General features: G+C 47.0%; 1 protein-coding gene across 1 annotated transcript; it reads right to left on the bottom strand.

Annotated features, from left to right (window-relative positions):
* Positions 1 to 1,966: 1,966 nt before the first annotated feature.
* paxbp1 (PAX3 and PAX7 binding protein 1) lies at positions 1,967 to 19,689 on the bottom strand. The gene is made up of 18 exons (XM_034293454.1): positions 19,247 to 19,689; positions 18,762 to 18,881; positions 16,538 to 16,747; positions 15,638 to 15,868; positions 14,901 to 15,004; positions 14,497 to 14,723; positions 13,736 to 13,925; positions 12,876 to 12,999; positions 11,941 to 12,052; positions 10,725 to 10,840; positions 9,661 to 9,860; positions 8,604 to 8,751; positions 4,562 to 4,683; positions 3,839 to 3,915; positions 3,120 to 3,186; positions 2,773 to 2,919; positions 2,495 to 2,649; positions 1,967 to 2,171 (listed from the first exon to the last, which is right to left on the bottom strand). The coding sequence occupies exons 1-18, from the start codon at positions 19,530 to 19,532 to the stop codon at positions 2,054 to 2,056; spliced, it is 2,754 nt and encodes a 917-aa protein (XP_034149345.1). The 5' UTR covers positions 19,533 to 19,689; the 3' UTR covers positions 1,967 to 2,053.
* Positions 19,690 to 20,760: the final 1,071 nt, after the last annotated feature.

Below are 20,760 nucleotides of genomic sequence, written 5' to 3'. Positions count from 1 at the left end.
TCTTAATTTTTACCCTTGTGTTCCTCACTCAAAACCTTCCTTTCCAACTTTTTTGGAAAGGAAATAAAAAGGCGCGGTGGTCTCTTAATTTTTTTCAGAGCTGTATATTATGTATTCAACTTTTAACATTCATACTTTTATACAGGTCGATATAGTAAAAGAAACTTGTTCTGAACTTTCCTGCTAAAATTAAGATAAAAAAAAAAAAAAAAACAGGATGCACTGTCCAGTTTCAAAATCTGCAACCCTTTGAAAACATTATCAATGTTCTCTTCCAATTACTTCAGAACAGAACTGCTGTTTGGTTTGAGTGTGACCAGTGTTTCTTTGCTGGTGGGGTGCAGGCTTAATGTGTCAAACTCAATATTGTTCTAGTGAGCATTGTGGCAATATCAGTGATGTCTGCAACAACAGCAGCCCTCTCAGTAGCATTGTACCAAGCCAGTTTAAAGTGCAAGCACAGGGAAATGTGCGATGGTTTATCCTGCTTTAAAAAGGTCAGGCACTTTTCAACAGCTTCTTTCAGGTTTTTGACTATAGATTTTTAGTCCTTTGACGTGTGTAATTGCCACATAGCTGGCTGTGACAGGACACTTTCCTGCAGGTTGACAGGTGTTGTGTCATGCTGTTCCTTTTCGGCACGGACAATTGAACAATTCACTTGCCGTTGTGAGGTCCACCTTGAGACAGCAGGTGTTTGAAAGCAACTGTCCCCATTATTTCAGAAAATGTTCACCGTTACGGTAGTAATAAACAATATTGGAAGCTATGGAAATCACTTCAGAGATTTGGACTGCAGATTTAAGTTAAAGGGGCACTGCCTCTAAACAATAACACAACTAACGAGTCCTAGGTGTGTTGGGTCGCAAACTGAAAGACAAACCGGTGAGAAAGTGTAAACAGAGAACCTCTCAGGTACTCATAAGTGATTTTTTGACTATTATTATTTGACTATTTGAAAAATTTATTTCAAACATTAACTGCAGATGTCAACAACTATTTTGTTTGTTGTGTGGATGTTAGTATTACAGTAAATATCATACATATTGGCCCTTTATTGTCTGATGATCAATGGTCAATAAGGGGGAGAAAGGGTGACCTGATCCTTGTCTTGGCTCTCCGCTGATCCTTGGAACACACAGCAACAAAAACACAAAGAATCTCGATCCATAGCCACTTTTTATTCACAAGCAAATAAAATATTTACACAAAAAAAGACTGCCAAATTAAAATACACCCAGCCTCCCCTTCGGTCTCCATTAGCCAGTCAGAGGAGATCTGATATAAAAGATCATCTCTGTGAGCAAACAACCAAATTGTCCCCAGCTGAGGAAGTCATTAAAGTTAGGGGGACGGACACGGCTTACTCTTGGCACGCAGTAAAAACATCTGAGCGGACAGGAAAAAATGAGCAGGTGAAGGTTTGTGAAACTGCAGCAGAAAAGTTTGTCGTCTACACTTGGGAGTTATTCTGAAACTGTACCGAGTGAGAACATGAGGGGAGGTGAGTAGAAGAGGTGCTATGATACAGGCAGAAAAAGACAGACTGACTTCAGGTCTGGCTCAGCGGGTAGCTCATGCTGAAGGACTCCAGGAGTTGGAAATAGACATACGCCCAACTCCCACTGAGGACTATAGAGAAACTTCAGCAGTTCCAGATGAGGAAGTAGGTGATGATTTGCAGTTCTGATCAACAGACCTCTTCTTAATCTCTTAGTTCACACACAGCCCTGTTTTCACAATATTGTACAATATACACAATATATACATAATCACACACACACACACACACACACACACACACACATACTCGTTTATCTCAAACACAGTGTGACGTCGTCCAGTGGGGGGTCCAGTAGGGGGGCGTCACGTCGTCCGCGGGGGTCCAGTAGGGGGGCGTCACGTCGTCCGCGGGGGTCCAGTAGGGGGGCGTCACGTCGTCAGCGGGGGTCAGGGGGGCGTCACGTCGTCAGTGGGGGTCAGGGGGGCGTCACGTCGTCAGTAGGGGGGCGTCACGTCGTCAGCGGGGGTCCAGTAGGAGGGCGTCACGTCGTCAGTGGGGGTCCAGTAGGGGCGTGATGTCCTTAATTCCGTGTTCTGTTGCCACAGTGATGACATGATCCAAGGCATTGAGACGAGCTAGCAGCTTCACCACCTCCTTCATGTGATCCCTATGTACAAAGAGACTTTTGTTGTAATTCCTCTATTAAACCTCCTAATCATTTATAACTGTGTAATAAGTCTTGGCCTGTGGTCCTGGCAGACCAGTGATCTGGGGAGATAACCTCTTACGTTATTATGCATCCAGAAAGTGTCTACTACATATCTACATAGCATGCGCACCCTAATGTGACCAAACAGACTTGAAGCTCTAGTACCCTTTATAAAGCTTCTACATCACATTAATGTATGAAAATCTTTCATAACAGGTAATGACAGATGTAACATGATAACACAGGCCCCCTTTTGTAATTGTTATAGCAGATAGACGTACTTGGCATTCCTCTTCTCGACGTCAGAGCCCCCCAGAGAGCCTCTGAGCAGAGAGGACGCCATGTGGGAGAGGTAGCGACAGAAGGGCTCCAACTGAGGTAGGGTCTGCTGACCTTTCAACCCCACAAACCACGAGGCGGGTAAACACTCTACGACCTGGGAAGACAGACACGTCACAAACTGGCAGCTCACAACCGACCTGACCGAGACCTCTGGAGAACGTCATCACTAGCAAACGGACAGAGGCAGTATTCCTCAGAAGTGTGTGTCCGTCCTTACCCTCTGACACTTGAGAACGCTATCGGGCCCAGGCTCTGAGCTCTGCAAGGCTGACAGGATGTATCGGTTCAGGGTGGAGTCCAGAGCCAACTCTCTCAGCGTAGAGTAGGACAACACACCGTTCCACTGAAGGATGTTACCTAGTAACTGGAGGGGTTGGGGGGCGAATCAGAGGGTTTGAGGAGTGGAGATGAACAGGGAGGAGAGAGAGAAAAGAGAGGAGGGGTAGGGGTGTGAAAGGAGGTCAGTATTCATAGTTTACTGCACAAATATGTAACAGAAATCAAGGCAGCATGAAAGGTTGGGGAATCACAGCCAGGGTGCCAGGTGAATCTGTGGATCCTTACCTTGACACAGGACCAGAACTGTCTCTGGAAGAAGAGGTACGGACCGCTGTTCTTGTTGCACAACACACTGAGGACGCAGAAAATGAAACACTTCCTGTAAATAACTGCATCATGTCTCCAACATTGAATGTTCTATTTCTTGTAGGGGCGCGGCGACCAACACTGAGAAAATTAGTACTAGCTAGTAGTGATAGGTACTGTTTTTCCGCTAAAGACGCCCCCTTGTTAGCCAGCTCATTCGAAATGATTTCTCACAAGTAACTAGCTAGCGATAGCGCAATAACAAGCAGAGCGTTTCTTTAGTTACTGGTTTATTGAGATGGCCATTGTTGTCAACACTGCGACCAGATGCCTCGTACGCTATACAACAGACTAGCCCAAGTTACATGTGCAGTTGCAAGCTCAACGAACAATCATGTGAACGGCACATTTGATGTATAGGCCTGTGCATAATCTCAAATGAATCAACAGCGATCTAGCAAAACAAAGCCTTTGTCTAAAATATTGGAGTACTCATTCAATAAACAAGGCATTTGCAAAGTTTGCACAGTTGCCAGCAGTTAAGCAAACTCTCAAGCCTTCAGCAATACTTCCTCTCGTATCAAGTATGTTTGCAGGCAGCAACCTTGAAGCTGAAACATTTAATAACCACACTGTTTTGAATATCTGGATGGGACTCGGTAGCTTAAAGCAGATGTCTTCCCACAGCTTGGACTCACTTCTTAGGGTAAAGGGGTAGAAAGACATCATCGTCCAGAGTTCTTCTGGTCCTTAACACGATGGTCTTCAGAAACTCCTGGAGAAAGGAGTATATGGTGTTCAGGAGGGGTAAATGCATAAACTCCTGGAAAAAGGAGTATATGGTGTCCAGGTGTTGTAAATATGTAACCTCGTGGACAAAGGAGTGTATGGTGTTCAGGTGTTGTAAATATGTAACCTCGTGGACAAAGGAGTGTATGGTGTTCAGGTGTTGTAAATATGTAACCTCGTGGACAAAGGAGTGTATGGTGTTCAGGTGTTGTAAATATGTAACCTCGTGGACAAAGGAGTGTATGGTGTTCAGGTGTTGTAAATATGTAATCTCGTGGACAAAGGAGTGTATGGTGTTCAGGTGTTGTAAATATGTAACCTCGTGGAGAAAGGAGTGTATGGTGTTCAGGTGTTGTAAATATGTAACCTCGTGGAGAAAGGAGTGTATGGTGTTCAGGTGTTGTAAATATGTAACCTCGTGGAGAAAGGAGTGTATGGTGTTCAGGTGTTGTAAATATGTAACCTCGTGGCGAAAGGAGTGTATGGTGTTCAGGTGTTGTAAATATGTAACCTCGTGGAGAAAGGAGTGTATGGTGTTCAGAGGTGGTTAAAAATCTGCAGATCGTCATGTAAGGCAGGTAGGGAGTTAAACAAGCTAGTGGCAGAAGCTTCATTCTGGAACATGGTCTGACCTGTGTATTGCGGTTGTCTCCATTGAGAACAGTAGGGTATCCCTTGATGAGTCGGCTCAGGAAGCTCACCAATCTGGCTGTCTGGCTACTAGACAGAGGATCCCACACCTGATCGGCGAGTACTGGTCAGAGAGACGGAGGGAGGGGAGACCGGGGAACACCGAGAGAGAAGACAGGGAGAGACAGTAAGAAGATGGTGTGTGGTCATGTACCCGGTGTGTGTGTGTGTTTGGTCATGTACCCGGTGTGTGTGTGTGTGTGTGTGTGTGTGTGTGTTTGGTCATGTACCCGGTGTGTGTGTGTGTGTGTGTGTGTGTGTGGTCATGTACCCGGTGTGTGTGTGTGTTTGGTCATGTACCCGGTGTGTGTGTGTGTGTGTGTGTGTGTTTGGTCATGTACCCGGTGTGTGTGTGTGTGTGTGTGTGTGTTTGGTCATGTACCCGGTGTGTGTGTGTGTGTTTGGTCATGTACCCGGTGTGTGTGTGTGTGTGTGCGCGTGTGTGTTTGGTCATGTACCCGGTGTGTGTGTGTGTGTGCGCGTGTGTGTTTGGTCATGTACCCGGTGTGTGTGTGTGTGTGCGCGTGTGTGTTTGGTCATGTACCCGGTGTGTGTGTGTGTGTGCGTGTGTGTTTGGTCATGTACCCGGTGTGTGTGTGTGTGTGCGTGTGTGTTTGGTCATGTACCCGGTGTGTGTGTGTGTGCGTGTGTGTTTGGTCATGTACCCGGTGTGTGTGTGTGTGCGTGTGTGTTTGGTCATGTACCCGGTGTGTGTGTGTGTGCGTGTGTGTGTGTTTGGTCATGTACCCGGTGTGTGTGTGTGTGCGTGTGTGTGTGTTTGGTCATGTACCCGGTGTGTGTGTGTGTGCGTGTGTGTTTGGTCATGTACCCGGTGTGTGTGTGTGTGCGTGTGTGTGTGTTTGGTCATGTACCCGGTGTGTGTGTGCGCGTGTGTGTTTGGTCATGTACCCGGTGTGTGTGTGCGCGTGTGTGTTTGGTCATGTACCCGGTGTGTGTGTGCGCGTGTGTGTTTGGTCATGTACCCGGTGTGTGTGTGCGCGTGTGTGTTTGGTCATGTACCCGGTGTGTGTGTGCGCGTGTGTGTTTGGTCATGTACCCGGTGTGTGTGTGTGCGCGTGTGTGTTTGGTCATGTACCCGGTGTGTGTGTGTTTGGTCATGTACCCGGTGTGTGTGTGTGTGTGTGTTTGGTCATGTACCCGGTGTGTGTGTGTGTGTGTGTTTGGTCATGTACCCGGTGTGTGTGTGTGTGTGTGTGTGTGTTTGGTCATGTACCCGGTGTGTGTGTGTGTGCGTGTGTTTGGTCATGTACCCGGTGTGTGTGTGTGTGCGTGTGTTTGGTCATGTACCCGGTGTGTGTGTGTGTGCGTGTGTTTGGTCATGTACCCGGTGTGTGTGTGTGTGTGTGTGTTTGGTCATGTACCCGGTGTGTGTGTGTGTGTGTGTGTGTGTTTGGTCATGTACCCGGTGTGTGTGTGTGTGCGTGTGTTTGGTCATGTACCCGGTGTGTGTGTGTGTGTGTGTGTTTGGTCATGTACCCGGTGTGTGTGTGTGTGTGTGTGTGTGTTTGGTCATGTACCCGGTGTGTGTGTGTGTGTGTGTGTGTGTGTTTGGTCATGTACCCGGTGTGTGTGTGTGTGTGTGTGTGTGTGTGTTTGGTCATGTACCCGGTGTGTGTGTGTGTGTGTTTGGTCATGTACCCGGTGTGTGTGTGTGTGTGTGTTTGGTCATGTACCCGGTGTGTGTGTGTGTGTGTGTTTGGTCATGTACCCGGTGTGTGTGTGTGTGTGTGTTTGGTCATGTACCCGGTGTGTGTGTGTGTGTGTGTGTTTGGTCATGTACCCGGTGTGTGTGTGTGTGTGTGTTTGGTCATGTACCCGGTGTGTGTGTGTGTGTGTGTTTGGTCATGTACCCGGTGTGTGTGTGTGTGTGTGTGTTTGGTCATGTACCCGGTGTGTGTGTGTGTGTGTGTGTTTGGTCATGTACCCGGTGTGTGTGTGTGTGTGTGTGTTTGGTCATGTACCCGGTGTGTGTGTGTGTGTGTGTGTTTGGTCATGTACCCGGTGTGTGTGTGTGTGTGTGTGTTTGGTCATGTACCCGGTGTGTGTGTGTGTGTGTGTTTGGTCATGTACCCGGTGTGTGTGTGTGTGTGTGTGTTTGGTCATGTACCCGGTGTGTGTGTGTGTGTGTGTGTTTGGTCATGTACCCGGTGTGTGTGTGTGTGTGTGTGTTTGGTCATGTACCCGGTGTGTGTGTGTGTGTGTGTGTTTGGTCATGTACCCGGTGTGTGTGTGTGTGTGTGTGTTTGGTCATGTACCCGGTGTGTGTGTGTGTGTGTGTGTTTGGTCATGTACCCGGTGTGTGTGTGTGTGTGTGTGTTTGGTCATGTACCCGGTGTGTGTGTGTGTGTGTGTGTTTGGTCATGTACCCGGTGTGTGTGTGTGTGTGTGTGTGTTTGGTCATGTACCCGGTGTGTGTGTGTGTGTGTGTGTTTGGTCATGTACCCGGTGTGTGTGTGTGTGTGTGTGTTTGGTCATGTACCCGGTGTGTGTGTGTGTGTGTGTTTTTGGTCATGTACCCGGTGTGTGTGTGTGTGCGTGTGTTTGGTCATGTACCCGGTGTGTGTGTGTGTGTGTGTGTTTGGTCATGTACCCGGTGTGTGTGTGTGTGTGTGTGTTTGGTCATGTACCCGGTGTGTGTGTGTGTGTGTTTGGTCATGTACCCGGTGTGTGTGTGTGTGTGTTTGGTCATGTACCCGGTGTGTGTGTGTGTGTGTTTGGTCATGTACCCGGTGTGTGTGTGTGTGTGTGTTTGGTCATGTACCCGGTGTGTGTGTGTGTGTGTGTTTGGTCATGTACCCGGTGTGTGTGTGTGTGTGTGTTTGGTCATGTACCCGGTGTGTGTGTGTGTGTGTGTTTGGTCATGTACCCGGTGTGTGTGTGTGTGTGTGTTTGGTCATGTACCCGGTGTGTGTGTGTGTGTGTTTGGTCATGTACCCGGTGTGTGTGTGTTTGGTCATGTACCCGGTGTGTGTGTGTGTGTGTTTGGTCATGTACCCGGTGTGTGTGTGTGTTTGGTCATGTACCCGGTGTGTGTGTGTGTTTGGTCATGTACCCGGTGTGTGTGTGTGTTTGGTCATGTACCCGGTGTGTGTGTGTGTTTGGTCATGTACCCGGTGTGTGTGTGTGTGTTTGGTCATGTACCCGGTGTGTGTGTGTGTTTGGTCATGTACCCGGTGTGTGTGTGTTTGGTCATGTACCCGGTGTGTGTGTGTTTGGTCATGTACCCGGTGTGTGTGTGTTTATTAGGGTTACACATTTTATGGCTTTTATTTAATTGATGGTCGAACATTGTAAAAGATCAATCAATCAAAATAATCTATGACGATGTGAACATATGACACCTTGTAGGTAACCAATTAATCAAAAAACAAGCACAACGCCTGTACCGCTATGCTGGATTGAAAACGGAAACAGTTTATATTAAAACAGAAATAGTTAAGATCAATGAAAAAGTTATTTTAAACCTAGGCCTGTATTTAAAAAGAACAAACAAATCTATCCGACTCACCATTTTTGGATGAGTATGCCTACTACCTATACATGACAGTGTAAATGGCAATGAATCGATCTTCGATGAATCATTAAAATCCCTATCGGTCATGTACCCGGTGCGTGCGGTCATGTACCCGGTGTGTGAATGTGTGCGGCCATGTACCCGGTGCGTGCGGCCATGTACCCGGTGTGTCTGGTCATGTACCCGGTGTGTCTGGTCATGTACCCGGTGCGTGCGGCCATGTACCCGGTGCGTGCGGCCATGTACCCGGTGCGTGCGGCCATGTACCCGGTGTGTCTGGTCATGTACCCGGTGTGTCTGGTCATGTACCCGGTGTGTCTGGTCATGTACCCGGTGTGTCTGGTCATGTACCCGGTGCGTGCGGCCATGTACCCGGTGCGTGCGGCCATGTACCCGGTGCGTGCGGCCATGTACCCGGTGTGTCTGTGTGTGTGGATGAGTGTAAACACCTGCTAGTTTGGGCAGTAAAACTCGCTCCACAATGGAGGGAAGCAGGTTGATGTCAACGTCTCCTCTGTTCATCCCACTCTGCTCTTCACAGCCGTAGAACAGCAACGACTCAAACCAGCCCATGTACTCAAAGTTGGCACACTTCTCCTGGGGGGGGGGGCAACAGAGAGGACATGGAATGTCATTTTGTATTTTAAGAAAGCCAGGCCAGTAAAGACGTTACAGGAGAGAGAGGGGTTGGGGGCAAGGGGGGGTACAAGAGAGATACTCTCACGATACCATCCCCCCCACACACACCCACCCCTATTTTATCCCCAACCATACACAAGTCACATAGTTATCAACAACTCATTAAAGTCAGAAACAATGCCCCTCCCCATCCACAGTGCATAATTCAGACATGACTCCCCTATGCTCCAATGTCAAGCGATCCCTCACTAACCCCATCAACACAGCCCTGGGATCAGTACACCCACCCTCACTAACCCCATCAACACAGCCCTGGGATCAGTACACCCACCCTCACTAACCCCATCAACACAGCCCTGGGATCAGTACACCCACCCTCACTAACCCCATCAACACAGCCCTGGGATCAGTACACCCACCCTCACTAACCCCATCAACACAGCCCTGGGATCAGTACACCCACCCTCACTAACCCCATCAACACAGCCCTGGGATCAGTACACCCACCCTCACTAACCCCATCAACACAGCCCTGGGATCAGTACACCCACCCTCAGTAATCCCATCAACACAGCCCTGGGACCAGTACACCCACCCTCACTAACCCCATCAAAACAGCCCTGGGACCAGTACACCCACCCTCACTAACCCCATCAACACAGCCCGGGGATCAGTACACCCACCCTCACTAATCCCATCAACACAGCCCTGGGATCAGTACACCCACCCTCAGTAATCCCATCAACACAGCCCTGGGATCAGTACACCCACCCTCAGTAATCCCATCAACACAGCCCTGGGATCCATACACCCTGCCCCCACATTCTATGTTTCCCTGTTTGAGAGAGAGAGTGCCATAGGACCTACCTGCAGAGGGTTCCATGTGATGAGCTGAAGTCGAACCAGGGGGTTGAATAGTTTGGGGAGACACAGTCCGATGAAAGCGTCTCTGTAGCAGGGGAAGTAGAGACGCCTCCACACCTCAAAACGACCCTTGATGCAGTCCAGGGAATGGAAGTCCTCCAGCACATCCTCAAACACCTTCTTACACTCACGCACAATACGATCTGCAGAAAACAATATAACTCACTGTACGATTTGAAGGCAATATAACTCAGTATATGATCTGCAGAATACTTTCCGAAAGGGACTTATATATATCCATCCCGCTATAGGAGAAGAATGACTGAAAATACGATCTGAAGGACAACACATCACTCACCAAACCATGACCCCAAAACATGCTCAAGTGAATAAGGTGAACATTAAACCGCAGGAATTGGGTGTTTACTTCTCTCTAGGCAGTAGGAAGTGAGGTATTGGGTGTTTACTTCTCTCTAGGCAGTAGGAAGTGAGGTATTGGGTGTTTACTTCTCTCTAGGCAGTAGGAAGTGAGGTATTGGGTGTTTACTTCTCTCTAGGCAGTAGGAAGTGAGGTATTGGGTGTTTACTTCTCTCTAGGCAGTAGGAAGTGAGGTATTGGGTGTTTACTTCTCTCTAGGCAGTAGGAAGTGAGGTATTGGGTGTTTACTTCTCTCTAGGCAGTAGGAAGTGAGGTATTGGGTGTTTACTTCTCTCTAGGCAGTAGGAAGTGAGGTATTGGGTGTTTACTTCTCTCTAGGCAGTAGGAAGTGAGGTATTGGGTGTTTACTTCTCTCTAGGCAGTAGGAAGTGAGGTATTGGGTGTTTACTTCTCTCTAGGCAGTAGGAAGTGAGGTATTGGGTGTTTACTTCTCTCTAGGCAGTAGGAAGTGAGGTATTGGGTGTTTACTTCTCTCTAGGCAGTAGGAAGTGAGGTATTGGGTGTTTACTTCTCTCTAGGCAGTAGGAAGTGAGGTATTGGGTGTTTACTTCTCTCTAGGCAGTAGGAAGTGAGGTATTGGGTGTTTACTTCTCTCTAGGCAGTAGGAAGTGAGGTATTGGGTGTTTACCTCGCTCTAGGCAGTAGGAAGTGAGGTCAGTCGACGTCTCCTCGTCGTCAGAGGACAAACCTTCTCTATGCTCCGCCCTCTTTCCATTCTGCTCCCGCGCCTGCCGCCTCCGTGTTCTGACACACAAACACAACGTCAGCAATAACACAAACCACTGTTTTAAATACAACACATTTCGGTCAAATCGGCTCACTACAGTGAAAGTCAATGGTCCACCGACCTAGAAGCTACACTACAAACATAGAGGGGGTCTGCTGAGGGTCAATTCTCTATGGTTAACTTGTGTTCTTTCATATTAATGAACATTTAGGCTTTTGGTGTAGCAGGTAGAAAGTCACTTAGAGGTGATGCTGATGACAATGCAACCTGTATAGTCCATCTGGACAGTGAGGCTCCTGCATGTTCACGCATGTGACTAAAGTGTAACACTAGAGGGCAGTGTTCCCTTGATAACAGCATGTTTTGCAGTTAAATGAAACAATACATGCGAAAGGCCATCTACTAATGTGGGTTTTTATTCATTTGTTTACATGCCTGACAGTAATACTTTCAGCTGTTTGAAGGCCATCAGCCAAAACACAAGTTAAAACCAAGATTGTACATGCGTTAAATTGCCCCCTTCCACAAAAATCTGAGGTAGCGCTGCTAGCATAATATCCTGCTGCTAGAAGAACGGTAATGAAGCCTCAAATGGCCATCAGTAAAGCATGCTAGTGGTTGGTGGAGCAGGGGGGCGCATTGAGCTTAGATGAGAATTGTTGTTTGGCTACGCAGTTCAAAGCAGTTGTTTGTTTGGCTCCGACTTGTATGTGGAAACATTACAGTATAAATATTATTAATTTAAAAAAAATCTGTGTTGAAAACAGGGACAATTTGGTAGTGAATGTCAGAAACCGGGACATTTTTGGGTTTTACAGATATTTGTCGGGACTCTGGACACCCAGCTTGAATCCCAGGCAAACCAGAACGTCTAGTCAGCCTATGTTAAAACCCGGAACAGGGTTGTAAGCCCAAACCAGGCGAAGAACATTCCTTTAAAAAAGTATGAACCCTCATTCAGGAGGATGAAGAAGACTGATCAAAAGGTATGTATAGCAACTCCACAAATCGCTGGTCTTTATTAAATACAGGGCGCCGAACTCGGATAATCCGACACCATGCTGACGCGCCAGGCGCCAACAGATGGCTCTAGGTGTGGGATAGCGTAGCATCTTACCGGCGCGCCTCCCGCTCCGCGATCCTCCTCTGTCTGACGTGCTCCTGGTGTATTGTCCGGTCTCTCCCAAACGAATCAGGAGACATGAGGTTAGGGGCCATAACAGCCTTATCTGAAAGAGATAGGTCAAAGGTTAAACACCTGAGGACCAGAAGATGGAGCCCTAGCCGTCACCACACCTAGCATACAGCCTAGCGCCGAATTAGCCTCTAGAAAACATCCACCTCACTAAACCAAGCCAGTCATTTACACTGACAAAACAGATTTGAAAATTGACACACACAAAATTTAAAATAATAAAAGTTGTAATAATGATTAGCTGTGTTTGCCCAGCTTCCACTGGCTAACCCAGAACGATTAACACTTTTTGATTTACCATCCTGGTCACCCATCTTTCTCATTTATTTTGTCCATCAACATGCATCGAGTATGAACGAAATTCAAACACACAACTCCGTCTTGAATCCACTTACCTTTCGGCCCCCGGCAGCATCATATCAACCAGTAATCAGTTTCATTTTGACCTGTCTGTCTGTGTCAGTGACTCTCATTGACAGTCGTCATCACCAACTTTTTGGAAATCTTGTCAGTGGTTCTAAAGAATTACAGACTGAACTAGACTGTCTGTGACTGTCTGTAACGGTCATCTCAGCCACAACAGACTGAAAGGGTGTAGCTGAAACAGGCCAGTCCCGTTAAAGACATGACACTGTAGTCAGCACGCCCTCTCCACCTTCGCCTCACAGCCAGACTCACATCTCACAGGGTAGACAGACAGACTGATAGGGAGAGAGAGACAAGGTAACACAGAGACAGGCGGGGGGGTTCACCCGCCCGCCCACACACACAAACACACACACGCCACCACGCACGCACGCACAGAGAACCAACGAGGCCGTTCAAGTAAATAATAAAAACCTTCAAGATGGACTGACTTGAAAGGCTTGCAAACTCCGCCGATTCATCTTTAATATCATCCCGGCGCCGCTGGACGAGCCGGCTGGCCCGCTGCTTTAGCAACTGGTGCATGGCCCCCTCCAGCTCCGACACGCAGGGAACCTGAAACATACACGCCCACCCGTCACCTCTGACCTCCACACGGGACACGCCCTGATCAGGCTGACAGGCCGGCCGCCGGGTCACTGGGAGACCTCATTGGTGCAGGGGCCAGAGACACCAAGTGATTCGCTGGCGGTGCATCCAAACAGTGTGATGACTAGAATCAACATTGAATATTGGAGATCGGTGGTCAATTTGGACTCATTTCTATCAAGTTGATAGTCGATTATATCTACAGAAGACAGCCATTCAGTCAAAACTGTGCTCATGTAAATGCACTCAGCCCCTACACTAAAAAGACTCCATTGACCCTAATGCACCATTCCTCTGAGGAGAGCTGAAGGAGAAGGTGAGTGTTAGAGACAGAAGCGGATTGGTCAGCTCAGCACAGCCTGACTCAGCCTCCTCTCTCTCCCTCTGAAACACCAACTATATGACCATCACCATTGACACGCAAAGATGGAAGACACTGACAAGTGGTTTCATTATTAGGAATATAGTAGCTGTTGGTTTATCTCCAATATGCATATTCATTTCACACAAGTAAATACCAGAGATTTAAGTGACAACAAAAAATGCCACAGTGGGACTAAACTACAAAGGCGCAAGTTGCAATTGAAAGCAGGAACTTTAATCTTAAGATCATGGTACATAGTCAATTAGTATTTTAAAATTTCTGAAGTAAATGAACCCAAAACGGGAGAAACAAAACGATCGCAGAGAATTCCTCCCTTACCTTTTCACTGAAACACTCAAGCAAGTCTCGAACATACCCTCGCATCTCTTGCAAGAATTTGTACTGTTCTGCGTTGTCATTGGACGAACCCTCGAGCCGGTTTATGGTGTTCTGAGCTGCATCCAGCTCTTCCTGGATCTGATCGTAGCGCTTAGCATTAGCGGCGTGCCCAACACACATCTGGCTCAGCCTAGAGAGAGACAGACAGACGGGTTGAGGAGAGGGAGGGCGAGAGACAGACAGACGGGTTGAGGAGAGAGAGGGCGAGAGACAGACAGACGGGTTGAGGAGAGGGAGGGCGAGAGACAGACAGACGGGTTGAGGAGAGGGAGGGCGAGAGACAGACAGACGGGTTGAGGAGAGGGAGGGCGAGAGACAGACAGACGGGTTGAGGAGAGGGAGGGCGAGAGACAGACAGACGGGTTGAGGAGAGGGAGGGCGAGAGACAGACAGACGGGTTGAGGAGAGGGAGGGCGAGAGACAGACAGACGGGTTGAGGAGAGGGAGGGCGAGAGACAGACAGACGGGTTGAGGAGAGGGAGGGCGAGAGACAGACAGACGGGTTGAGGAGAGGGAGGGCGAGAGACAGACAGACGGGTTGAGGAGAGGGAGGGCGAGAGACAGACAGACGGGTTGAGGAGAGGGAGGGCGAGAGACATACAGAGGGGGCGAGAGAAAGACAGAGGGGGCGAGGGAGGAGATAGGTCACGATGTAGATGTAGCGGCATTCAGTCTAATTGTAGCGGCATTCTGCCCCGTACCGGTCTCTGAGGCGTTTCTTGACAAGCTCAGTGGTGACAGGTGAAAGGTCACCACTAGGGCCGCTGTAGGCCAGGGGGCAGCCCTCCACCTTAGTCTTGGCACGGTCCTCAGCAGTGCTGTAGGAATACGGAAGGCTGTAGGTGTTGTAGGACGGCTGGGCGTCGTAGGTGCTGCTGTAGTAAACACCACTGCTGCTACTGTTGTCCTCTGCCTGGCTGGACTGGACCTACAACAACAATACAAACAAGAGCAGCATTGGTACAAACAAGAGCAGCATTGGTACAAACAAGAGCAGCATTGGTACAAACAAGAGCAGCATAGCTACAAACAAGAGCAGCATAGCTACAAACAAGAGCAGCATAGCTACAAACAACAACACTTCTGGCAGTAGTGTGTATGTTACCTGAGGGATGCTGATTCCTTTACGTATCTGCTCCTGTTCCCAGCGTGAGACCTCCTCATCATGACCTGCTGTATCCAGGGCCTCATCATCACTACCCTCTATACCTGGAGGACAGAAGAATAGATCATCATCATCACTACCCTCTATACCCGGAGGACAGAAGAATAGATCATCATCACTACCCTCTATACCCGGAGGACAGAGGAATAGATCATCATCACTACCCTCTATACCCAGAGGACAGAGGAATAGATCATCATCACTACCCTCTATACCCAGAGGACAAAGGAATAGATCATCATCACTACCCTCTATACGCAGAGCACAGAGGAATAGATCATCATCACTACCCTCTATACCCAGAGGACAGAGGAATAGATCATCATCACTACCCTCTATACCCAGAGGACAGAGGAATAGATCATCATCACTACCCTCTATACCCAGAGGACAGAGGAATAGATCATCATCACTACCCTCTATACCCAGAGGACAGAGGAATAGATCATCATCACTACCCTCTATACCCAGAGGACAGAGGAATAGATCATCATCACTACCCTCTATACCCAGAGGACAGAGGAATAGATCATCATCACTACCCTCTATACCCAGAGGACAGAGGAATAGATCATCATCACTACCCTCTATACCCAGAGGACAGAGGAATAGATCATCATCACTACCCTCTATACCCAGAGGACAGAGGAATAGATCATCACTACCCAATGTCTCACCTATCTCCTCTGCTATCCTGCTCCTCTGGCTCTTGTTTTTAACTCCGCTGAAGCTGATCCTCTTCTCATCCTCATCTTCATCATCACTCCCGTCTCCCTCCTGTTCCTCCTCTCGGACAAGACGCTTCTTGGGAGCGTCGGTCTCCACCAGAGGGGCATCACCACCCAGCTCCCTTGCCATCTGACGACGCTTCCTGGCTGCGTGGATAAAGGCCGCGTCTGGGATCTCCCCTGGACAGGACAGGTTAAAGGTCAAATTGGGTCAGTGAGGTCAAAAGGGATGAGTTTCCCATGAGAGGATATCGTTCTGGCCATGAATTCAAAGAAAGAAGGAAAAATTACTTGGCTACAAAAAGCTACACTACCAACCCAAAGTTCAGGGTCACTTACAAATGTATTTTTTGTTTTTTAAGAAAAGCAAAACAAAATTACCATTATAATATCAAATGGACCAGAAAAACAGTGTATATATGGTTAATGTTGTAAATAACTATTGTAGCTGGAAACAGCAGATTTTTAAAGAAAAATCTACATGGGCATACAGAGGCCCATTATCAGCAACCATCAGTCCTTTGTTCCATTGGCACATTGTGTTTGCTAAACCAAGTTCATCTTTTTAAAAGGCGTATTGATCATTAGAAAACCGTTTTGCAATAATGTCAGCACCGCGTTAAACTGTTGTGCTGATTAAAGAAGCAATACAACTGTCCTTCTTTAGACTGGTTCAGTATATCTTCAGCATGGAAGGCTGTTTCATGCGAGAAATGGCTAAGACACTGAAGACCTCAAAGTACTGTCATCTCTGGGAAAAAAAGAGATTGCAATACACACCACCAAGACCAACACAATAACAGCAGAGTATGTGTCTGCATTCAACCAAACACGCCCCCTCACCATTACCTGGTCGTAGGTTGCTGAGAGTGGACAGGGTGCTGGTGTTGGAGAAGGCTCCGGAAGCAGTAGTGGTGGGGTTCTTGGAGGCGTGGCTTAGCATCTTGCTCTCCTCCTCCTGCTCCTCCGTGCTGTCCACCTCCATCTCCTCCTCTCCTTGCTCACTGCCTGCTCCGCTGGCTGGCTCCTCCTTAATGGAGGCCAGGGGGAGGGATACATCTGTGGGGGGGACACTGCATGTTAACTCTCTCAGGGGACAGTCCCAAGGTCTTACGCTGCTATATTATTTTGCTGGGGGGGAATAGGGTCAGATCTCCTTCTCCACTAAGTTCTCCTTCTCCACTATAAATCCTTGTTGATATGAGGAATGCATTTTCTGAATTTTCCCAGTCTCTGCCACGGTGCTGACACCTCCCCCTCCCCTGTGTTGTCCCTGTCCTTGTCCATCTGGTCATGCTTCTGACCTGGACTAAGTTTAAATAGACTCTAGACTCGTTCGTAATAAACGTTCACCCGTCACAGCCAGAAGAGGACTGGTCACACCTCTGAACCTGGGTCCTCTCTAGGTTCCTTCCTACATTTTGGCATTCTTAGGGAGCTTTTTCTAGCCACTGAAATTCAACAGTCGTTTGCTCCTTGGGGTTTAAGGCCGAGTGTTTCTGTAAAAGCACTGTGACAACTGCTGATGTTAAAAGGGCTTTATAAATAAATGTGATTAATTGATTGAGTTTATTAAGCTACAGAACATCTGAATGCCTGACACTTTAAGCAACTGTTTGGTTGAGAAAGAAGACAATTTGAATTTAAAAAAATCCTGACCACACTCACTGCAATCCAGTCACTCATTCTAAAATCACAGACACTGCCGTTATCCACTGCGGAAAGATTAAGGATTCCTAAGTTCAGCATGTTGTAATATGCTCATACCACGCCTGGCAGATCAGTGGGCAACTGTGTGCTACACATACAGAGATGTTTGGCTTGGTAGGATCAGGCTGTCGGACCAGAGAATGCCGTTGGACTTTTAATAATTTAACCCAGAATCTTGAAATTGTACAATTAAATAGAGAGAATAAACATTCCGTCTTGCTTCCCGTCACTGATTACACACCGCAGATGTCAGCCGGTTTATTTGACTGCAACTACCAGTCAAGAAGTTCACTTTGCAGGTTGAATAAGAGCAGCATGAAGTACAGCCACGTTTGCAGTTCAACAACAATTATTTTTTAATTGTGCTGGTTTAAGTGGCAACTGCAAAAACCAGAAGCAAACAAAATAAACAAAACGATGGCAGACAGCCAACCATACGATCGACTAGTCGGCAGAATGGGGTCAGCACTAGTAGATTGACGGCAAAATAAATGAAGCCTATAACGAAACAAAGCGTTATACGATGGCATCACACGGTTATTGCAGATTGGACAGACACTGCGTGACAGCGATTTCACGCTGCAAACAAACAGTTCATATTGTTTTAGATATCTTGTTTAACCGGCGATTTTGGCCCACCCAGGTCACAGCTGTAAATGAAGACCTGTTCTCAGACAATTCACCTGGTTAAATAAATACAAATGAAATTAGACTGGGCCATGACCGCACTGGTAACTTGTGTCAATTTAGCTGGCATATTTTTCTATGCTAAATTCACCCGCGTGGGTCCACTGGAATTGCTTCTTGTTGTTCTTAGCTCAAGTAAGACACAGTTTGATTGTCCTACTGACAATCACACTGGTGTGCAACCCATAAAACACTGGTGTGCAGAACGATGGTGTGTACTACGACACTCAGTCCTGCACACCACTGTTGTCTTTGGGGTCAGCATGTTAGGTTGCACGATTCCTGCAATTCTATTTCAACCACTCTCATCTAGTTGCGGTTTTTGACCACAGGACTGCGACTGAAATAATATATTCCTTATTTGCAAGATCTTCTAAAATCATTTAGACATTTGTATGTGAAAATCCCAGAGGACCGGCACTACTTAGCCACTGAAACCAGGAGGTCACTTGTTTTGATCATTCAACCAAACAGTAATTGAACGTCTCTATGCCAGCTCTCTATACCAAGCCACAGCCACCAGACTCACTGTCTTTAGAAGCAATACATTTGTGTGAATGGGGTTCTGTACCTAATTAACAGGTCAGTGGCTGTATTCACACACACCCATTGCATGTCAATATATAAATGCACGGATATGGCCACATGTACAGTTGTGATGGCTTGTCAATCTGACCTGTATTGGGCTCCTGTTTGACATACACCTTCTCCAGATCTTCCTTGTATTCTTTCTTCAGCTGCTTGACAATCTTCTTGCTGTGGTTGGACTTCTTTACTCTGAACACCTCAGTCTCATCTAGGCAATAAGAAGTCATCAAATTAGACAAGGCGTTTGGGGGCTGGAGCAATTACGTAAACAAAACAATAATTAAAAGATTTACAAGATTATAAAGCAACGTGTTAACAAGCTAGCTAGCTACTGTTATGTTTACAACGTTGAACCTGAAAGCTAAGTAACGTTAGCGTACTTGGCTACGATAGCAAGCAGTTGTTGGGCATTTTTAACTACAATACAGAGACTTATTAGAAGAAAGACTTCAAATAACCGGTATTTCACTTGATTAGATCCACCTATTTAACTACTATAGCTAGCTATGTGAAAGAGCATTGGTAACGTTAATTCGGGCTAACGTTAGCTAACTAAGTTAGTTGGCAAGTTACCTTCATCATCATCAAAGCTTAGTAAACTGGCTTTTGGGGCTCCCCCTACTTCCCGAGTTCTCTTTTCCTTTTTGATTGCCTTTGACTGAAACCCGTTGCCGTGGTGTACGTCGATGCTGACCCCAGAAAAGAGGTCTGTGCTGGGGGCATCAGGCATCGGGCCATCAACGCCAAAAGGCCCGCATGGCTGCTGCAGCGGCGGCTGGACTTGCTGGCTTTCCTCCTTCTCGTCCTCGTCGGACTCATTTCTCCGTCTCAAGTTGGATCTCTTAGCTTTTTTGAACATGTTTGCTCCTTATCCAAAAATATGTATATATGAAAACATACGGCAGCATATCAATAAAATGCTACGAAGCGCGCAAAACCTGGTCTGAAGTGAAACGCAGCCATTTCCTTTCGCCCAACGGAAGTACCCGTATGTTTCGTATTCCTTGACGTTCAACCGCGTCACCTCAAAAGCGCGTTGGTCCTCCCGGTGGCCATCAATGTCTTGCACCAATTGAACGTTTAACTTTGACCATTTTCATCAACTCCTTGTTTTTCTACAGTAAAAATTCTAAATACTTACTTATCTAATTAATTTCTTGCTTTCTTGTGCCACCACACGTGACAACCAAAAAATACTATCTGGGATACAAACATGCATGGGCGCATTGGCCATCTGGAAATTCTGGCAAATGCCAGAGGGGCCGGATCTTCTGTAATTGGAGTGGGCTGGTACAAAAACGTATACATTTGTTTGTATAATTTCATTGTTTTCACAGGCCGGGGCCCATTGGAGAATTACTTTTGCAATCTTTCTGTCATAATTTATATTACAGTTTTTTCACAGTTAGTGAAACCTGACACTCAAGCAGCAAAACCTCAGATCTGCACAACTATAAGTACATTTCCCAGCCTCACACTTTTTTGCAAAAAACTAAACAAACTTTACATTAGGCACAGGAATCTATCATCACTTTGCCATTTCAAGGCACTGCCTTTCAGAATCCAACACCAATTCATTGAACACAGCCATCAGGTGTACAGACACTTAGGTGCTTAATTGTAAACTCACCAATCAGGTGTAAGTACTATAAAAAGGGAAACATTTCTTCAATAGAAATAGAAGGCAATGTTGCAATAAGATGGAGACATGGACAAAAGAAATGAGGACCGCATTCATCAAATGAGATTCGAGCAACATTCGTTGACCATATTGTAAACCATGGGTTGACATTGAATGAGATGCTGATGCAATCCTACATGGATTTCTTCATAGTTGAGGCTGGGTTTAATCTGACAAAAGTAAGAGGGAGAAACATAATTTGCCACAAAGACAATGTATCTTTACAATGATCTGCTAGGGTCCAAAACTGGGCCTTCCACAAATGTCATTCCAATACCTCCCACTATACTCTCCATTCCTTAACCCGCTGAGGGTTTTTTAGGCATGGCGATGGTGGAAGGTTTACGATCTCCAGCCCAATGTCAGAATACCCCTTATTCTGTCACGCCCACATTCCCTCCATTTG

Source organism: Esox lucius, chromosome 7, assembly GCF_011004845.1.
Source record: "Esox lucius isolate fEsoLuc1 chromosome 7, fEsoLuc1.pri, whole genome shotgun sequence".
Lineage (NCBI taxonomy): Eukaryota > Metazoa > Chordata > Actinopteri > Esociformes > Esocidae > Esox > Esox lucius.
Note: the sequence above shows the minus strand (reverse complement) of the source record. Positions and strands in the feature narration are given on the sequence as shown.